Source organism: Lingula anatina, chromosome 10, assembly GCF_051362555.1.
Source record: "Lingula anatina isolate TDL-2025a chromosome 10, LinAna3.0, whole genome shotgun sequence".
Taxonomy (NCBI): domain Eukaryota; kingdom Metazoa; phylum Brachiopoda; class Lingulata; order Lingulida; family Lingulidae; genus Lingula; species Lingula anatina.
In genome coordinates, this window is record NC_141776.1 from 140,277 (window position 1) to 156,662 (window position 16,386).

General features: G+C 39.4%; 2 protein-coding genes and 2 non-coding genes across 6 annotated transcripts in view; 1 reads left to right on the plus strand and 3 right to left on the minus strand.

The window, feature by feature from the left end:
• Positions 1–6,881, minus strand: part of LOC106172662 (acetylcholinesterase) — a 70,324-nt gene extending 63,443 nt beyond the window's left edge. The window contains exon 1 of the mRNA XM_013553464.2: positions 6,499–6,881. The gene's annotated coding sequence lies outside the window, so the exon portion shown is untranslated. The remainder of the gene's footprint in view (positions 1–6,498) is intronic.
• A 4,370-nt stretch (positions 6,882–11,251) lies between these two features.
• The window catches only part of LOC106169145 (mediator of RNA polymerase II transcription subunit 12-like protein), a 57,766-nt gene continuing 52,631 nt past the window's right edge, over positions 11,252–16,386 (plus strand). For all 3 annotated transcript variants that reach the window (XM_086996700.1, XM_086996701.1, XM_086996702.1), the window contains exons 1-7: positions 11,252–11,398; positions 12,766–12,873; positions 13,208–13,315; positions 13,845–13,928; positions 14,318–14,480; positions 15,466–15,650; positions 16,125–16,235. In XM_086996700.1, the coding sequence (XP_086852826.1) occupies positions 11,306–11,398; positions 12,766–12,873; positions 13,208–13,315; positions 13,845–13,928; positions 14,318–14,480; positions 15,466–15,650; positions 16,125–16,235 (852 nt within the window). In that variant the 5' untranslated portion in view covers positions 11,252–11,305. The remainder of the gene's footprint in view (positions 11,399–12,765; positions 12,874–13,207; positions 13,316–13,844; positions 13,929–14,317; positions 14,481–15,465; positions 15,651–16,124; positions 16,236–16,386) is intronic.
• Positions 11,760–11,833, minus strand: Trnat-ugu (transfer RNA threonine (anticodon UGU)). Its single transcript has one exon. It is a non-coding gene; the product is annotated as a tRNA-Thr (tRNA).
• On the minus strand, positions 12,337–12,410 carry Trnat-ugu (transfer RNA threonine (anticodon UGU)). Its single transcript has one exon. It is a non-coding gene; the product is annotated as a tRNA-Thr (tRNA).

The following is a 16,386-nucleotide window of genomic DNA, read 5'->3' on the forward strand; positions in this document are numbered from 1 at the left end:
AGTAGCGCTCTGCGTTCACTGGATAATGCATTCAAATATAAGTAATTTAATACCTAGATTACCAAGATTAAAATCTTGTATTTTTCAATCAATAAATATGTATAATCTAAAGTCTTTCCCGTTCCATACTGCACAAGATAAAACGTTTGAAACTATGAAAAACATTCACCCATCTTGAAATTTTCTTTTGAGACACTGATATTTCTCTTTCACACTTAATACATAACGTGTCCCTGACATAATAATGTATGTATAGCATATACAGTATTATGGGGTATAAACATATTTGTTAAGGGGTATTATGGGGTATGACCATATTTGTTAAGGGGTATTATGGGGTATAAACATATTTGTTAAGGGGTATTAAGGGGTATAAACATATTTGTTAAGGGTTATTATGTGATATAAACATATTTGTTAAGAGGTATTATGTGATATAAACATATTTGTTAAGGGGAGCCATGCTAAAGTCTGTAGTACACATTTCGCAGTTCTTTCACCTCAAGGCGATGCTTGCTGATATAATCACTTTAATGGAAACGTTGAATTAAATGGATACAAAGAAATGTTAGATAACATTGAGGGATACAGCCTCAATTATAATTGTATGCCTGCACTCACCAGCTGTGAAACACCTTGCCATTCTCAAGTGAAACAATAGAAGTGCCACGAAATACGCTGGATAGTAGAAGTATTGGACAAGTGAAGTGTGCATTACATGCTATAGAATAACCCATTGTGGACGACCTACAGCACGACTATACGATGGATGACCTATGAAAGGCTATAGAGCAATGGGACAACCCACGATAAAGTGACAACCCGGGATAGGACAATCTACAATGGGACAATCTACGAGAAGATCCCTCATAATGTGTTAACCCATCTTAAGATAAACTACAATGGACAAAACGAGATATATCAACCCAAAATGGGATATTCCACAACGGGACACCATGCAATGGGACAACCTATCCCAAGGCCCACAGCCGGAATAGTGGCACATGCTGACAATTGACCATCGCTTGCTCAATTTTTAATTACTGATTGTATAAAAGAAAGGCATGTCAGTATCTTGTGTTTCACATTTATCAAACGCCCATCTCTTTCTTGCACACAGATGTAAGGGGAGGGAAGGGTATAAGATCTAGCAGACGCAAACATTTGGTCAATCTTGTATTCATAGATAAGAAACAAGGATAAAATCAAACCAGGCATTTCTGTATCTCAAGTTGCAGCAGAGCCCTGGAATTTCTTGAATTCCGGGAAATATCCGGGCTTCATTTGCTGTGCATCATGCCTGATGGCTCGCCGCTAAGTTTGTAGACCGTTACAAGGGGTGGAAACACTCTAGAGAAGACCTGATACAAAAATTGATACTTCTGGCGCCAATCTTGGGGACCCACTTGTCGAAAGCTTATGACAAGTTTCGATAACAATCAGTGTTCACCGCCAAAAATATGAGGTACCCATTTTTATAAAAATGCTTGACAATGAAAATGTTCATTTATTTTAATATTTACTGTTTACACAGTTTTCTCAGAGGCACCGGTGAATGAAAATGTGCACTGCCCTAGACTTGCCATAAAATTGTCTTTAGATAATTCGACATGCTTTTTATGTATAATATTCAATATTTGCAAAACCAATTGTATATGGCTTAATAGTCGTAATGCAACGGTTTTGAAACACAGCGTTATCCCAAGACTTAAGAAGAGTTGTCAGAGTGCATTCATATGATCTTAAAGTTGTTGACTTTAGGGATTTGGATGGAGTCCGCTTTCAGGCAGTTACTATTGGAATATTCTTGCCGCATGGCTTCCCCTTCGATTAACAGAAACAGTAAAAATATAATCAGCATACTTTACGGGCAAGGGAAGAGTTTGCAAGATGTATAGCCCTATTTGTATATTAGGTCTTATATGCTCGAGACACAATGTTATTAAAGAAAGAACCATTTTGCAAGAGTAAAATAAATAGTATTGGCTCCCGAGCACCTGTTTTATTTAAGTGTTTTATTTATGGGGAACGCATGAACGTGGCCAAATGACATGGGGCACCTGTTATTTGACAGATATACCGATACAAAAAAATTAAAAATAAAAATTGGACAATGTACTACACATATATAGCAAGGAAGGGGATAAGTCAATATCTTAGTTTTTTAACATTTAGATTTAGAAGGGCACATTACCTATGGCTTGTGCGTTTGCTTTCGTTTTTGGAAAGATCTCATGCTGCTTATCTGTACCAGTTGTAAAATGTTTTTGTCGATCCTATAGTAGCCTAACGACCGAAATAATATATCTCGAAAGAAAACAAAAGGTTTCACAATTTTAGTAGTGAGCTTACTCTTCGATGGTACCGAAGGTGATGCCAGCTTACAACAAACTCCAATAAAACACTCCCATTCCAGGCGGTACTTTCTGGCATGCGACCCACAGCTAACACCGACAAATGGTCTCCGGTTTCAGAGAAGAACTTTACTTCGGATTTGTTCCTTAACTCTTACACCATAATTTGACCTTTTTCATCTTCAGATAAACCCGTGATAGTACACTTCAATAAACTAAACATTGTTCTGAAACTTAGCAGTGTGTTGTGTGTTATACCACGGACGGGATATCTCATTTTAAAACTGTTCTGCTGCAAATGAGTCAAAAACATCTCAAATTTAAGCCAATTTTAAGATAAAGATCTTTTATGAAACGGGACACAGTTAAAGATTACACCAGTGCTTGTCTAGCTTGATGCCAACCTGTGTTCTGTACATAAGTCCTAACACAAGATGAGACACATTATCCTTCTGTACAACAAAGTCATTCACCTCACAGACACATCCTTATCCATTTATAACATTTTAAAACACAAACCAAAAACCGAGGCCCTGTGTAAAGAATGTTCGTTATTGGTTATCCGCAGTGAAGGTCCCTAAATCTTAGACTAATGCCCCAGGGAGTGGAAATTCAATAGCAATCTTGGATTACACCAATAATTTTGAACGTTAGTCAGCGCTAGCGTAATTTGAGGCCTAGCACGAGTCCCCAATATATCTTCAAGTCGTCCCCCCGGACCTGCGGTTTGACATATTAGTAGAGTGTAGCTGGCAATCTACATTTGAGAACTGTCACGGCAGTTTTATATGGGGTTTGATCTGTGAAGGCTGGCATTGATCGGGTCCGGGATGCCGTGAGTTCGTAGAGGTTGGCTCGAACGTGTTGATTGGTGCGTCCGGGTACCCTGCCAACTGACCATACATTTCTATAAGGTGTGGCTCCTCGCTTGCACCCACCCCACCTCCAAATTTTTATGTTGTGAACATGGTCAAATATTTAAAACTGGGTTAATTTTGAACCGAATTACTTGAAATGATCTATCAGGACTTTGGCTCTCTAGGTTATAGTGTACGGTTGGGTACAGGCTACAAAGTATTTGGCTAGCGGAGTGTGTAGATATAGGAATAATTAATAAAAGCCCACTCCTATAATTATGATTTGCGTTTATTTTCGATTTTATTTTCTAAAACTGTTGTCAGACATAATGAGTTCATTTATTAATACGAAGTATGAAGAGGTGGGAAGGAGAGGGACGCAGTTGATTTGTTATCTATTTTTATTACCCGTATGCGTTAAGGTTTGCGCTAGTGTGTATATGTGTGCATGCGTGCCTAATTTAATACCTGTTTTCTGTAATCTTGCTCCCAGATCCGCTTTCGTACGAGCGCACGCCCGTGTTTGTTCACGCGTGCTACTTTGTGTGGTGATATTATACCTCATTTAGAAAATATGTTTATATCCCAATAGTAAAGGCATAGCAATACCCGTGCTATTGGAAGAGGAGGGCAGGACTATAGAAATAACATCTGACAGTTAAACACATCATGTTCACGTAAATGCTTTAAAGAACTTAGAGCCAACCACTGTATCATCCACCCCCCACCCCAATGCCCACCTACCCCTACCCACACCCACCTACTACCCCCACCCCCACTCCCACCTACTACCCCCACCCCCACTCCCACCTACTACCCCCACCCCCACACCCACCTACTACCCCTACCCCCCACACCCACCTACTACCCCTACCCCCACACCCACCTACTACCCCTACCCACACACCCACCTACTACCCCTACCCCCACACCCACCTACTACCCCTACCCACACACCCACCTACTACCCCTACCCCCACACCCACCTACTACCCCTACCCCCACACCCACCTACTACCCCTACCCACACCCACCTACTACCCCCACCCCCACTCCCACCTACTACCCCTACCCCCACTCCCACCTACTACCCCTACCCCCACACCCACCTACTACCCCTACCCCCACACCCACCTACTACCCCTACCCCCACACCCACCTACTACCCCCACCCCCACACCCACCTACTACCCCTACCCCCACACCCACCTACTACCCCTACCCACACACCCACCTACTACCCCTACCCCCACACCCACTTCCTACCCCTATCCCCCCACACCCACCTACTACCCCTACCCCCACTCCCAACACACACGCTAGATCTACCCCGTGCTTGGGGTCATATCCGCGCCAAAAGTCGGTGTTGTTTATCAAATTTATTGAATTCTTCGAAGCGTGAAGTTCGTGCGTTTCACCTGGTGTTCGTATGTCCAGGTGGGGGCCGCACTCCCAGACTGGCAGTCTAGAACATGTTAGAAAGCAGACCCGATTGACCCATACACAATCAATAAATATTAACACTTTGTAATGACCAGTTAAGAAACGGCGTTATACAAATGACCGCGTTATAGGATACGGCAACGTTAAATATTTAATAGTCAGCGTGAGGTTGGTCTCACAAAGAAGAACAACTTCAAAAGACGTTTTTGATCAGTTTTCAATTTTTTTTCTCTTGTCCACGCACATGTAACTCGGTCCAATTGACCAAATGATTTAATGTTTGTTTAATATAAAGCCGTAAAACTGCACGTTTAACTTTAACTGGGGACAAATAACTTTCCAAATTCTAAGATTTACAACTTATCTTTTTGTTTTTCAAGTTTTGTATTAACCATTTTCTTTCAATTTCAGAATGAGACACTTTTTTTAAATCATATTTTTAACTCCGCTGTGTAGCATTTCTCTCATCACATTATTATTATTATTATTATTATTATTATTATTATTATTATTATTATTATTATTATTATAAACTATTCATTGTTCGCATTATGTTTTTGTGTCTAAAACCTCACGTCACTATTCCTATTGCTTCTTAACTGTCGACTGGCACGCCATTGAGAAAATATGCATGTATACTGTATTTGTGACACGCGTTGTTCTAAAATAGATGTGAATTAAAAATGCAGGTTTTGACGTTTAAATTCTCGTCTTATCACACAGATGTTTCAGACCTCTGTCTTGACGGGAATGGCTTCACGAATGGCTTTTCCCTCACTGAAGTGCTGGCTGGTTTCTTGGCTGGTTTCTAAAGCAGGGACGCCTAACATGTGCACCCGTCAGCATTATGGCACGTGGGTTAGCTAAACTTTGCAGTTTGTGCTTATTTCATTAGCAGTCGCTTTCTTTATCTGCTGTATTTGTCTCTTTATATTGCTGTTATAACTGGCGAACCTTAAATAATGCAGGTTTCCAAACGATTCCTGGTGGTTTGAATTTTGGTTCTGTAATTTGCAAAAAAAAAAAAAAAAAAAAAAAAAAAAAAAAAAAAAAAAAAAAAGCTCATAGTCTGGAACCTCCACATACAGCGGTTGATTGATTTCAAATGAACATTGAACTTGCCTTTTCAATAAACGTTTGATAACCAGTGAGATTTTTTTAGGCAAAATCTTATCTCGTATTGACCGAGAACAACATGAAAGTTCACCAATTCTGTCTTATGCCATCTTAAATTGCAAAGCCAATCCATGGACTTTTCAAAACCCAATACTAAATTTAGGATCGTTACAGCAATTGCTTTAAATTAAAAGAAAGATAACAATTTCCAACGAAAGCAATGTATGCAGAAAAGTTATACAGGGCAAGGGCACTGAATTCGTGAACCGGTATTCTCACCAAATTACGAACACCACTTTAACCTCGCAACGCAAATTAAAGCATGTGTGCAGAGCCTGTTACCTCGTGTGGGTATGCGTGGGAGCGAGCGCACGTGCGAGCAGTAGCTTTGAGTTAAGTAAACTAACTTGGTCTGTATTTGTTAGGAAGGCATACACTAGACCGCGTGTGGAACAACCTTACAGTTAAGACCCTAGATACATGTCTGCGCGCGCTGTCTGCCGCCGGCTTGGGATGCTTGCTCAAACACTCAGCAGAACACGGACAGAATTTGGATAAGATCCTGCAACTGCACAAGTGTCAGATTGTAATTAATAGATTCTGCTGATGCACTGGCTAAATCACACTTTGCAATCATGATTTCTAAAGAAATGCACACGCAATATACACACATACACAGAAAGACATTGTTATATAAAAAGGCAAGGTAATAGTGCAAATATACCCACCTTTTATGGTGCATACCCTTTTGCGTATTATTATGCACCTGTGTGTTAAACTCCCAAATCTTGCAGTTGTTGTCCTCTTTTCTTTTACTTCTGTTTGTAGATTGACTTAATGTCTGATATCTGCTGCTTTAACTGTCTGCGCACCCTTAAGTGTGTTACATGTCACCCTAAGCTATACTGAAGTGATTGACACTTCTCTGTATAGCACACTTAGTAGCTGGTCAGGAGTCTTCAGCAACCCGTCCACGTGTGTAACGTGCTCCCCTTGACGCTCCCTTGGTGGAATGTCTCTCAACACGACGAGGACTTCCAAGACGCAAAATAAAAAGGAAACGCTCAGCTCAAGTGCTCTCGGATGTCGCACCGGAATATTTTGTCACCAAAGAAAGTCGGGCTATCGACCCCACTGGTGTCCGCCTTAATCCATACCTTAGCTCGGTAATTAACGACTCCTTTACGCGGCGCTGCTAATCTCTGTACAAGCCCAACAAGCGCTGGATTCTGCCGGCGAGGCATAATTGGAACTGTAATCGATTTGATCGACCCATTTTCCGACATTCGCAGCTTGCCTGGGATATCCTAGTGAATTGACAAGACATAAAACAAGGCAGTCACTGTATGCAACGAAATTGTACTTAATTTCATAATCCTCACCGCAGTTGTAAATGCACTGTTAGTTAAGACAAATTACATTCACTGCCACATCGTACTAAATAAGCGCAGTGCTACTAACGGCATTCAAGGAATTTAACAGGAAGATTTAGGTTCTTAATAAGATCAATGGCTGTGCAAGCCAGCGGCCTTTAACTAAATACATTGTATCTCTTGAGACGTAGAGACTAGATTCAATTTGAGCTTTAATAAATAGCCGTTTACCGACAGAGGCAAGTGCAATTTGGAGAGAACAGAATAGCTGCTGTTAAAAACGATAATGTAATTTGAGAGAGATTCAAGTTATAATTTTGACTGCCGGGTATTCCACGTAGACATCCTCGTATGCATGGAACAACACTAATTAGACTGCAAAATTACATAGTTGCTATTTTCATGTAACACCGTAGTAATTGCAATAAATATCATTCTACAGTTGAACCTGTGGGCAAGTTGTTGAATATATGTGTATATATATATATATATTGTAATGTCGTTTATTTTGTGATATATTACAAATTTGTCCATAACTGACTAAATTCTGTGTGTTTGCCAATAAGAGCATGAAAAATAACTTGCTTCGTTAAACTGAAAATAAAGTAGAAAAAAAGGAGAAAATGTGGTCTAGAAATAAGGGATTTTCATCGGATGGATCTTACAATTAGGCATGCACGAAGGATATGTTTTTATTTGTAATTTTATTGAAACAAGATAACAAAAATTTATTTTCAAAATAAAAACAAAAACGAAATATTACAAAATGACAAATATTCCGGTTGGATAACAACGGGTCTGAGATGAGCTCGCTCGAGATGACGTCGCTTTGTTATAGCTCTTTTCTAAGCAGGAAATCACCAGTGGAAGTCATGCAGAATTACCCAGTGAGGTAGATCATTATACGGGTAAAAGGGGCGACAGTTGTCACATTCAGACAGAATATTTTTTACTGCTTTCTCCACCCAAAGTGAGACCTTAGTTTCTCCCCAAACTAAAGAAAGGCCAATTTCTTCGATCCCTTCTTGAACTGAGATAAAAGCGGTTCGCAATGCCCCCTGGGCAATGACGTCAAGTCCTTATTAAAAGCCGCACAATCAATACCCCCTTCCCAGCGCCTGTGTCTATGTGGAATCGATCAACAAACATTTATCTTAAGCCTTACTGCGAGCTACATGTTGTATATTACCCCCTCGTGTAGTTTGAATTTCAAGAGACGGATCTAGGGCTATCTGTACGCATCGTTTGGTCCCCTTTCCCTTTCTGCTGACCAGTGAGGGGCGTGTTGTAGAGAATCTCCGGGTCCCCTCGTGTTATGTTGGTGTTTCAAGTTACGGATTGAGGCATCATGTGCGCCATAATACGACCCTCTTTCCTTTTTGATGACCGATGAAAAATATCTCAGCGTAAGATTTCATATTTAAAAAAAATTCTCAAAAAACAGTGCATTTCTACACGTTAAACCGTGGACAATGCAGGACACAGTGCACTTGGCTTAAGTAGGAAAAAAAATCAGAAATAATTAAGTGTACATATAGGTTTTGGTTTAGTATGGAGTACGATAGAATGATGTCCCGGATGGAACCAGAAAAATTCGTTATTTGTACATGTATTATGTCAAGAATGTTTTATGAGGCCTTTATTGAATGAAACATGCCCCTAAGTTTTAAGGTACAAACATGTAAGCGTTTTGCACAAGAGAGATATGAAACAAGAGTTTTATCTAAAGACGAACTAATACACATGCAATATCAGGAGAACCATTCTGCCCAAGGCAATATCTGTATCGTGTTTGATTACTGTGAATCATCTTTGTACACTGTCAGAATTTGGGAAGAAAAAAAAAGGGCCGGGTTCATTGAGCAGAAGACATAATGTTGCTGATAAACAAGTAAATATCAATGGACTTGGACTTGAAATCTACCGGTACATATACCAGTATAATAATAGTAATAAGAACTATAATGATTATTATTATTGTTGTTGTTGTTTTTATTATTATTATTATTATTATTTGCTGAAAACATATATGGCTGTTGACACATGAATCTCACTGGGGTTTGCTACTGTAGGTCTTTATCTTGTGGATCTCTCTCTCTCTCAAAGTAAAAATGAAACTGTCTACAAGAGTGTCATGTCCCTAATGTGTCATCTTCCTCGTCTCACTGGTACATGTACATGTCGGAGACTTAATTAGTTCTGGCCAATGAACTCATTCAAACAGGGAATGAACGCTGGATATAAAACAAGGTAAACATGTGGTCTCCTCCTTGATATCGACTGTATTGAATGAGACCCGGGAGTGTCATGTAACGTCTGGACTGTCTGGATTAAGATAGATGCTCTGCACTTTATTTCAAATGGGACAGCGTACATGTACAACCCCGGGGGGGGGGGGGGGGGGGGGGGGGGGGGGGGGGGGGGGAGTGCGATGTTAGCATAATCACTGTCTACTGTACTGCGTCATTCTCTTTAAGGATCTGATAGAAAATAAGTCTGATGTCTTTCATGTGTTATCCCATTCTCTCCCCATGTAAGGTCTCGATATCCTGAATATTAATCCTCACTTCAATGCCATTCATCTATTCAACTGGGTCGCTACACGCTGTAGATTCCCCCATCTTCTCACACAAGATTAATGTCACTGCTGATAATGACTCGCATGGAAACGAGGCCTTTTTGTGGAGAATTTTCTCAGAAAAAAAGGATTTTCTTGCCTATTACGGTCTTTGTAATCGAACACTGTTCCCTCATTGGTTAACAGACAAATGTGTAAAATGACAAAGTATTTTATTTTGAAGTCCTTGAAATTACGAGCACAGGTTATTTTCAAACATGTACAGCAACTGGGCAGACTGTCTTTTGGCAAAATGGATTATTTATCTTGGCATGCAGCTGACTTCCCCATTCAAAATTTTAACCTACATGTATATTATATAGTCCTATCGAGCATTTGATATTGTGATGAATGCTTCCACCTTACAGCTCCTCGATCCTCAACCTTCAGAAATCTTTGCATGGACGTTTTTTATAACCTTAGTCTATAGCTTTGTAATCCGCCTATTCTCTTATTAAGCCCTACATCTTGAAAAGCAACAAAACTTTTGGAAAGCGAGATCGAGGTTGGAATCGCAAACACTTTCAACACCACACCAGTCTGTGTGCATTTATATGCTGTCATGGTTGAGATGATTCACACCTAGCGCATCCGGCGTAGTCCTGAGGATATTGAAGAGTCTATAGCCTTTTCTTGTCTGAAGCATCGGTCTGTTTCCTATAAAATTGTGGCCGATCTTTATTATTATTATTAGAAGGAGAAAAAGCATGGGGTGCCACATAAGTTACGGGGTTGGCGGGAATACGTGCGCGGTGACGCCCTCCACCATTTTTAATCCACCATTCCGGTATTCAATACAATGTACTTTAAAAATACCACAATAATTAAGGATCACATTTGATATTAAAAATAAAACTGGTGGTATGTACTACATATAACTGTACAGCTGTAGGCCCTACATATTCAATACTTGGTGGGATGTTGAAATATTACTGGTATGTAGGTCTTCAGTCGCTCTCGAGTCAGCTTTTCCAGTCTCATCTAGCTTAATTAATTTTTTAAAATTATTTAATTAAAATATTATTAACAGCAAAATAAAAAGTACTAAATAAAGTGTTTTGTTCTCATATTTTAATTGAAAGGTGTATTGGGCGTATCAGGCTCCTTTTCTGTGTCACAGCTGCTGGCCTAGTAGAAGTTTAGCAATAGAAGTAATGTACCTCCGTGACCTTGTACTCTCCACGAATGCACTCGGGTCACCGGAAATACTCTCTAAGCAGTCAACATAAACTACTGGTATTACTGGTATGTAGGTCTTCAGTCGCTCTCGAGTCAGCTTTTCCAGTCTCATCTAGCTTAATTAATTTTTTAAAATTATTTAATTAAAATATTATTAACAGCAAAATAAAAAGTACTAAATAAAGTGTTTTGTTCTCATATTTTAATTGAAAGGTGTATTGGGCGTATCAGGCTCCTTTTCTGTGTCACAGCTGCTGGCCTAGTAGAAGTTTAGCAATAGAAGTAATGTACCTCCGTGACCTTGTACTCTCCACGAATGCACTCGGGTCACCGGAAATACTCTCTAAGCAGTCAACATAAACTAAGATGGCGGCCTTCCCGAGTCAAGATAATAGGTCGCTTAAAAAGCCGCGTTTGGGTCCTCCAGATGTCTATCCACAAGAACACAGACAAAAAGAGGTAAAATAAACTGTTTTTTTATATCTAGATGTTTACTTTAGTTCTTACCGCTGTTGATTGGTTGAAAACTGGTTAGAAATTGCCCTGGGAAAATGTCGGCTTCTTTTTAAAGAAACGACTCATTGATAAAGCCGATTGCCGATTAGGATTCCTTAGATTGTTTATTGTTTTCATTTAATTGTGATATACTGTACTTACATCAAAAGTTCATTTTTGAGTGGAATACTTTTTAATATTAGTGATCTCGATTGCTATGGCTATTACCGTTCTATATTACTCAGCACAGCAGGTGCTTCACATCATTGAAGAGACATTAATAATGAAATTCTGTAGCGATTTGGGGTGAGTGCAGAAAAATCACCGACCAGACCAGGAATCGAACCCGGGACCCCTCGCTTACAGGGCGAGTGCTCTTACCTACTGAGCTACCCGGCCGGTTCTACCTGCCCCTGGCACTACACTCCTCCCCCCCCCAAATGCCGAAAGACGCGAGTCCTATCTCGCAACACCGCTGCCACCTTTGTAGCGATTTGGGGTGAGTGCAGAAAAATCACCGACCAGACCAGGAATCGAACCCGGGACCCCTCGCTTACAGGGCGAGTGTTCTTACCTACTGAGCTACCCGGCCGGTTCTACCTGCCCCTGGCACTACACTCCTCCCCCCCCAAATGCCGAAAGACGCGAGTCCTATCTCGCAACACCGCTGCCACCTTTGTAGCGATTTGGGGTGAGTGCAGAAAAATCACCGACCAGACCAGGAATCGAACCCGGGACCCCTCGCTTACAGGGCGAGTGTTCTTACCTACTGAGCTACCCGGTCGGTTCTACCTGCCCCTGGCACTACCACTCCTCCCTCCCAAATGCCGAAAGACGCGAGTCCTATCTCGCAACACCGCTGCCACCATTGTAGCGGTTTGGGGCGAGTGCAGAAAAATCACCGACCAGACCAGGAATCGAACCTGGGACCCCTCGCTTACAGGGCGAGTGCTCTTACCTACTGAGCTACCCGGCCTGTTCTACCTGCCCCTGGCACTACAATTCAATAGAAACGATTTCTTCCGACTTAAATCGGAAATTTAATTTTTTAACAGTTTTCCGCCTTGAGAGACCCCCAGATATACGATCATTGGGACACCAAGCGATTCTTCCTTTTTTCTAACAACCCAAAATCTCGTCTAAAATCACCATGCACAAATCTGAAGTTGGGAGAAAATGAAAATCAAACGTATGGCATTTAGTGGGAGGGGGGAGGGGTACACTGCTGAACTACCCCTTCCCCCTGTGTCTCTCTCCTTCCCCAATACCCTACACATCAAATCAAGGCACTGGGCAGTGGCAGTGAACATGTATGTTCTTGTTGGTTTCAGGATGAATTGACTCATGTCAGTGTGAAGCAAGGGTTCAACAACATCCCTCACTTCAATGACGAATATGGATCTGCAAAACATGTCACAGTGATGCAAATGCAAAATGCCGTAAGTAGAAAAAAGGGTAGCTTATGAAATGTATTAGTATGATAAAAATATTGTCAATTTACAGTGCTGGGTAGAAGTGTTTGTTTCTTACATCTGATTGGTAAGTGATTAGTAATTAGAGGAAAAACATATTAAGACTTAGATTTATTAACCTACTGGTATTGATTTACAAGATAGTAACTTATTCTTTATTTCATTTATTATTTCATTTTTGTAGGTACAACTATGTATGGTAGAGCTGGTGCAGAAACAGTGTGTATTTTTTAGTTTGATTTTAAAAAAGAATACCATTTTAGAATACTGAAAATCATTTGTAGATGTCCCACTATTTCAGATTGGCAGCAGTCTAAGTGCAATCATAGCTAAGAAGACAGATCTTAACACACTACAAGATACTGGGAAAAAGAAACCTATTATCAACACAAAGGACAACTTCTGGCCAGTAAGTGATAATATCATCAGCAGTTATCTAGAAATGTTTTTAAATTATGTATAGAGAGACTGAAATAAACAAGTTTTTAAAAATTTATCTGGATATTTTAGTCATGAATTTTTCTCCCTTTGGACCCCAATATAGAGTTGCTTGTCTTTGGCATTAGCATTTGATATTTTTAAAAGCCCCATATATATATATATATAAAGACGCGACACCAAAGTCAACAAAATAAAAAGCAAATAGAATGATGGCGTATATGATAAAATAAATAATGTTATAATAGCCATCACTATACAACATTGTTTAGATTTAAGATTTTAATTAGGCTACCTTTGTGATAAATTATCGGTTTATTTAATGAAGCTTGATTATAGTTTATATTGTGGTTGACTGCAAAGCTGCCAGTTTACTTTCCTCGAAAGTCTTCAGTACTAGACTAGGAAACAAGGCTCCCTCCACAGCTCAGTCTGAGCCATTTGAACACTGCATAGCACATGTCATTGTATTAATTGTCAGCATAATTGTGTCATTTAAGGTCACAGCAAGGTCAAAGCAGGCCATAGAGAATTGGTTCAAAGACTTGGCCGGGAGTAAACCTCTGACACAGATTGGGAGAAAAGTAAAATACCTTAGTGTGGCTCGACATTTTAAAGATTTTAAATTACTGTAGCCTAACATTTAAAAGTATTTGAGCTAATGTAGACTAAACAGTTGTATATAATGAACAATCATTTGAACACTACTGTACCATACACGCATATGTACTCATGCACACACACCCACTAAAAAAGAAAAATTAATAAACAAATTAATCAAAAGAATAGATGGATAATGGTGATGATAATAATGATTATAATTATCATTATTATTATTATAATTATATTTTTAAGGAATATTATATGGAAAAGATTGGGTGGTCTTCTGAGAGAAAAACAAATTCTGAATAAATTGCTTCTTGTACGTTAATTACAGCAGGATGTTATAATTATTTCATTACTTTTATAACAGGTCCCTGTTTTCAACAAGAGGGAAGAAATCTTTACCACGCTGTGTGAATACAATGTTCCTTTAATCCGGGCTGCGTGGTTCCTGAAGATGAACAACGCCTATACTGTAGCCATGAATGAATCCAAGACCAAGTCCAAGAAACAGAACATAGACCCTTCTAGTGGTAAGAAATAGAACATAGACCCTTCTAGTGGTAAGAAACAGAACATAGACCCTTCTAGTGGTAAGAAATAGAACATAGACCCTTCTAGTGGTAAGAAATAGAACATAGACCCTTCTAGTGGTAAGAAACAGAACATAGACCCTTCTAGTGGTAAGAAACAGAACATAGACCCTTCTAGTGGTAAGAAATAGAACATAGACCCTTCTAGTGGTAAGAAATAGAACATAGACCCTTCTAGTGGTAAGAAACAGAACATAGACCCTTCTAGTGGTAAGAAACAGAACATAGACCCTTCTAGTGGTAAGAAACAGAACATAGACCCTTCTAGTGGTAAGAAATAGAACATAGACCCTTCTAGTGGTAAGAAACAGAACATAGACCCTTCTAGTGGTAAGAAACAGAACATAGACCCTTCTAGTGGTAAGAAACAGAACATAGACCCTTCTAGTGGTAAGAAACAGAACATAGACCCTTCTAGTGGTAAGAAACAGAACATAGACCCTTCTAGTGGTAAGAAACAGAATATGATAAACCACCCCCTCCCAAAAATAAAAAGTAAAAAAGAAACAAAGAGAAAAAAGCACATAATGTAAATATTTGTGGTTGATAAAGAAAAAACCCTGTTGAAAATAAACTCTATATTAGGTGAGGTTGGTTTCTCTGTTGTGTAAGATATTATATTTTACTCTTTCTTCTGCAGACTGGACCATCACAATCTACAGCTGTCTCTGTTGTGTGTATTAAATATTATATTTTACTACATCTTCTCCAGACTGGACCATCACAATCTACAGCTGTCTCTGTTGTGTGTATAAAATATGATATTTTACTACATCTTCTCCAGACTGGACCATCACAATCTACAGCTGTCTCTGTTGTGTGTATTAAATATGATATTTTACTACATCTTCTCCAGACTGGACCATCACAATCTACAGCTGTCTCTGTTGTGTGTATTAAATATGATATTTTACTACATCTCCAGACTGGACCATCACAATCTACAGGTTTCTTAAAGAACACTTAAGTAAGATCATAGAGCACTATCACGGTGGCTCCTCGGGTCCACAGACCAGCTTCCTGACTGCCACCCAGACCTCTCATGTAGACATTGATCTGGCTTTAAAACAATGGCAGTATACCACCAGACTGGCCAGACATATGTATGAGGTAACCAAGGCTTTAACACTGTCTTAACATATGTATAAGATGTATAGTTGGGTGGTGCTTCTGTCACTGTTTGGATAAATCAAGAATAAATGTACCAAGACTGCCATTGATGAGGAGTGTATGGAAATAATTATGTAAAAATTTATGTGTGGGATATTTATGGAAGGTGGGAAAGAAACTGCAATTTGTGTCTGCTCCAATAGTCCATCATTGCCCAGCAAGATACCATTGTCAGGTTCAGGCATTTGATTATAGTAACCTCTACGTAAGGATACCTTGACACTTACATATTGGGGTTGAGAGAGTAAAACGGTTGCTTGAAACTGTCATTGTGTCCCTGGGTGCATAATATGATGATGAAATTATGTGATTTTTACTGATTATCATTTATTTATTTACTAATTTATTTAATTATTTTTTTACTAATTATGTATTTATTTACTAATTTATTTATTTCTTTTTTTATTTCCCCAGGAGGGTTTGCTGGACAGACATGAGTTTCTGATTTGGTTGGTAGACACCGTGGATAAACTAAAGTCTCCGGATGACAATGTCCTGAAATTACTGCTGATGCAGGTGCTGCAGGTTAGTGCTTGTCATTGAATACCTTGTACACAGCTCATTTCAATATGTGGAGCAGTTATGACTTATTGTTTTTAATGTAAATGGTTTTTATTACAAAATTCAAAGATCCTCATTGACTACTAGTAATTTAAATGTCTATTGTTTTTTCTCA